Genomic DNA, 4,615 nt, shown 5'->3' with positions numbered 1-4,615 from the left:
CCAGGGCACTCAGGCTGTCACGTCCTTTCCACATGTGGAGGAGGTTTGGGAAGACCATGGTATGTCTATGTCTGTGGTCGAGAGTCGGGGGTTCTGAGGATGGCAAGGTCCGGACTCTGAAACTCACCGCCTGACGCTGGGCACTGTATTTCCAGAGCACCACACGGAACGTCAGAGAGGAGCTCAATGACGAGAGCCTCAACTCTGTCCCCCACCAGGACGGGCAGGCACCCCACGGCTCTGAGACAGCCCAGCCAGTGCTCAGGGTGAGTGCAGGTGCTGAGCTGACCCGACACTCAGGACCCGGATAATCAGGGGAACCAGGTGCCAGGAGTCTCTGCCGCTCCACTGGGCTTCATCCTAGAGTCCAGCCCTCAAAGGAATCCGGGTCCCCATTCCCTCTCATACCCGCCCTCACTGCCCAGCCCCTTCCTGAATCCAGATGCAAAGTCCCGGTCCATATATTTGTACAGAACCCAGCAAAGAGACGTTGACTCCATTTCTCCTCACATTCAGTCAAGCGTATGTTTGTGTTGTTCTACGCTTTCTCTTGTCTGAACACCCACCCCCGGCGTTGGTGCTGGACTCCCGATCCTCGCACACCTTCTCCCCCGCATTCTTACACATCGTCATGATCAGTACGGGTACATTTACGCAAAAGGATATGGGGTTCATGTGACGTGTCCATTGCTCTGCCACTTGCTGCCCTGGGGACACAACTTCGCGAGCCCTCCATTACACACAGTTGCCAACATACCAGGAGGGGACCCGTTTCCACTGCCATGAAACTGTTCCGCTCGATTGGCTCTCCTTCTCTTGCTATTCCAGTAGGGCTGCCCTGAACATCCCACACGTCCTGATATCCTTACCCCTCACTCCAGGAGAAGCCTCTCTGTTCTCATCCTAGAGTGGGACTTTTGGTCAAACGTCACAGGGATGACGCTCAATATGGGGAGGTGCTGTTTTCACTCAGCCAAGAAAACAACCTCAGATACGAATATTTTGACTCACTTCCCAGCTCAAATTCTACTTTGAATGCCAAGAACCTTTTTTCTCCTGAGAACACGCGTGTCTCTCCTCTTGCCCCCAGTCACTGAGGGCTTGGGAGTTTGTTCTGAGCTGCAGTCCCCAACCCTCACGCTGGCCCATTGTGCGGCCTCTGACTGCATGTCCCTCCTCTGTCCTACCTCAGGGGGAAAGTGAATTAAAGAACCAACCATATAAGACAAGCATGGTGCCATCCGCCCGGGCACGCAGGCTGGACGGACTGATTGCGTCCCTGGTGCCTGCCTTCCTGGGCAGTGACCTCACCTTCGTCTCCGCCTTCCTAGGCACTTACAAATCTTTCACTACCACGCAGCGGGTGCTGGACACACTGTGTGCAAGGTGAGCACCCTGCCTCCACCTATCCCCCGCAACGCAGGGTTCATTCAGCCGCCTGCTAGTGAGAGTTCTCAGGTCACTGCATCTCTGAGTCTGTTTGCTCCTCTGTGGGGCAGGGTGAGATCCAAACCAGCCTCAGAGGGTCATTGTAAGGACTAGTGGCGTCCTCCCTAGCAAAGTGCTCTCTGGGTGCCTGACCCTGTGGAGAGGTTCCTGTGGGTGGGTGCGGGGAGCTGTGACACTGCTAATTTGGCATTTTCCCCTCCTCCTGATGATGCTTCTGCTTGAATCCTCACTGTTCCCGGGGTTGGGCCAAGCTGTTTTGTCATCTGAAAAGGAGATTGGTGATTCCATGGGGTTCCTGTTCTGGATGAAGCCAGAGTAGAAACCCCAGGGGCGAAAGTAGGTGAGGCTCACTCAGAAGATATCCACAAGGAGAATGATGAAGGCTCATTTATTCGGCAAATATATGGGAAGCCACACCAGGTGCGGGCACGGAGTAAGTCGTGTCCACAGGACAGCCGATGTGACATCCTCCTGGTCCCCTGTAGGTATGGCTGTATCTTTCCGAATTCTGAAGGGGATGGTGGACCCGTGGACCAGGTGAAAGGGTGAGTGGGCTTGAGATAGAGCCCTGAGCTGGGTGTGGAGCCTGTGGATTGGAGGTGCCAGCAGAATCCTGAAGCCCACACGTCACTTGTTTCTGCAAGGGGATGGAGGGCTGAGGGTATTTCCTAGAGGATAGGGAGGGAGTTAGAGAGCTGTGGAGGGGCTGGAGTGTGGCCGCTGGGCACCAGGGATGTCGGGACAGGGGCAGCCCAGCTCCCCCCAGCACAGACCAACAACTTTCAGTTCCAAAGGCTTTCCTCCGACAGCCCTGGGAGACCAGGCACATCTCTGGCAGCACTGCCAAGTTGCAGGAGCATGAGGAGCGGGACTAATTCTGGACTTGCTGCAGCAGAGGGCATGGGGACCCAGACCCCCACACGGTGCTCTGGGAGGGCAGTGTGGAAGGACATGCCGGGCCTCAGACTCTGTTACTTGCCTGTATCCCCAGGGCCATCTACTCCATCTTAGGCATCTGGCTGGACCAGCACCACGAGGACTTTTTCCAGCCCCCGGAATTCCCCTGCCTGAGGCTGTTGCTGGCCTACATCCAGCTTAACTTCCGCGGGTCCAGCCTGGAGCACCAGGTCCAGCTCCTCCTGTCAGCACTAACGGACCTGGAGTCACCTGAGGCAGAGACGGAGGGTGAGGACAACTATGGGGGCAATGTGGCCTGTGAGTGTGTCGGCCAGTGTCCAGCCACACACGGGGCGATTTCCGAGGCTGGGTTAGGCCAGAACACCGAGTCAGCTCACACCACCGTGCCCAGGGACTGCGTTCGGGATCCCTTCTCCGGGTGGGTTCTCGAGCTGTGACTCCATTGATGGATATGAGAGGTTCCCTTCCTTTGGAAGGCGCGTCAGAGGGACTGATACTGATAATATGTCTCTTCTTGGATCTACATACCAGGTCCAGATGAAGACCAGGAAAGCACGCAAGAGGTGACCCCAACATCATCTGTAGTGCCCTGTACAGAGTCCGAGGCTTCTGGAGGCTCAGCCTCCCCTGAAGGAGAAGAGGCAGAGTGGGAAGACACACCACACGCCATTCCTGGGATGTCTGGAGGCTCGGCCTCCCCTGAAGGAGCTGATGGCCAACAAATGGCTTGCCTCGGCTCCTCAGAGGCCCTGAGGGCCCGGTTCTGAGCAGCGGCCTTTTCGGGTGGCGCTCCGGAAGGTTCTTTCTCTGTCCCTCCCTATGCATTCTTTTCAATTGTTGTTTTTCTCTTACCTATATAAAGTTTCACTGTAGTTTTTCTCAGGATGTTCAAATACGATAAAATTTATTTTGACCTAATTTTTAAAATTATTTATTATTATTTATGCCTGCAGTACCCGGTCCTCCGACGTGGTCTCCCATTCAAGTACTAACCAGGCCCGACCGTGCTTAGCTTCCGCGATCAGTCATCTGGCTTGTTCAGGTTGGCATGGCCAGACACCATGGGCTGTGGCTCTACTGGGGCACAAACTCAGGACTTTCTGCATGTGAAGTAGACATGCTAACCACTACACTATGGAACCACATCCTATTTCAACTTAAATTTCATAACTTATCATGAATACCCATGAAAGTCTAATAATATCTACCCTCTGCTTCCTCACAGTGTACTTTCAAATGACCTTAAGTACCGTCACCGGACGTAACCACTATCGGCCATATCACAACCCCCATCTAGTTCCAGAACATTTCCAGCAAAGTCAAACCCAGCACCGATTAGTCGCTCATGCTTCCTCCCCCGTCAGCCCGTGTCAGTTGCTCACCCCAGTGTCTCCATGGATTTAACTACTCTGGAGTTGTCATGAGCGGAATCGCCCATATGTGACTTTTTGTGTCTGACGATGTAGCAGACAAGGAAACCGACTGGTTTGGGGGTTGTAATAAAAATCATATTGCTTTTTAAGTGGGAGAATTCCTACGAGGCAAAGATCACATGTAAGAAAGGAAAGCGCGATGTGAATATCTTCATTTCCTTGGAGAGGGGACACTCGTGTAATAGGACACGATTACCGGAGCCATAAGGGGAATGCCTAGGTCTTAAAGCACTTTAAAAGCTTTCTGTCCCTGGATAGGCACTGTTTAAATATTCCCAGTGCACATAGTAATATATATATATGTATGTGTATATATACACATCTACATGTGTATATATATATATATATATATATATATATATATATACACACACACAAATATATATGTGTGTATATATATATATATACAATTTATATATAAGTATATATTGAAATCACATGTTAAGTGTTTTTCTTTATTACTAATGCATTAATTGGTAAAATACGCCGTTTTTTAAAGGTTTTACATAAAAATAGCAAAAATCGATTACCACAATATGATTTTAAATATGAATAAAAAAGTAGATCCTCTTCCTCTACCATGAAGTAATTTCCCTGCACAAAAGGTCGCCCTCAATATCAATGGATGACATATGACATGCAGTTTCACTTCGTATATTCTTTTGCTATCGGTGTATCTTCTTTGCTGACGTGTCTGTTAGGGCTTTGGTCCATTTTTGATTTAGGTGGTGTGTTTCTTTACTGTTGAATTATCAACGTTCTTCGTATATTTTGAATGACGATCTTTTACTGCATGTATCTCTTGCAAATAATTT

General features: G+C 50.7%; 1 protein-coding gene across 1 annotated transcript; it reads left to right on the top strand.

Annotated features, from left to right (window-relative positions):
• The first annotated feature begins 1,202 nt into the window (after positions 1-1,202).
• On the top strand, positions 1,203-3,720 carry LOC120593739 (ral guanine nucleotide dissociation stimulator-like). Its single transcript, XM_039851649.1, has 4 exons — positions 1,203-1,386; positions 1,935-1,994; positions 2,441-2,634; positions 2,899-3,720. The coding sequence occupies exons 1-4, from the start codon at positions 1,232-1,234 to the stop codon at positions 3,132-3,134; spliced, it is 645 nt and encodes a 214-aa protein (XP_039707583.1). The 5' UTR covers positions 1,203-1,231; the 3' UTR covers positions 3,135-3,720.
• Positions 3,721-4,615: the final 895 nt, after the last annotated feature.

The sequence above is a fragment of the Pteropus medius genome, unplaced genomic scaffold, assembly GCF_902729225.1.
Source record: "Pteropus medius unplaced genomic scaffold, Ma_sr-lr_union100, whole genome shotgun sequence".
NCBI classification, from domain to species: domain Eukaryota; kingdom Metazoa; phylum Chordata; class Mammalia; order Chiroptera; family Pteropodidae; genus Pteropus; species Pteropus medius.
Note: the sequence above shows the minus strand (reverse complement) of the source record. Positions and strands in the feature narration are given on the sequence as shown.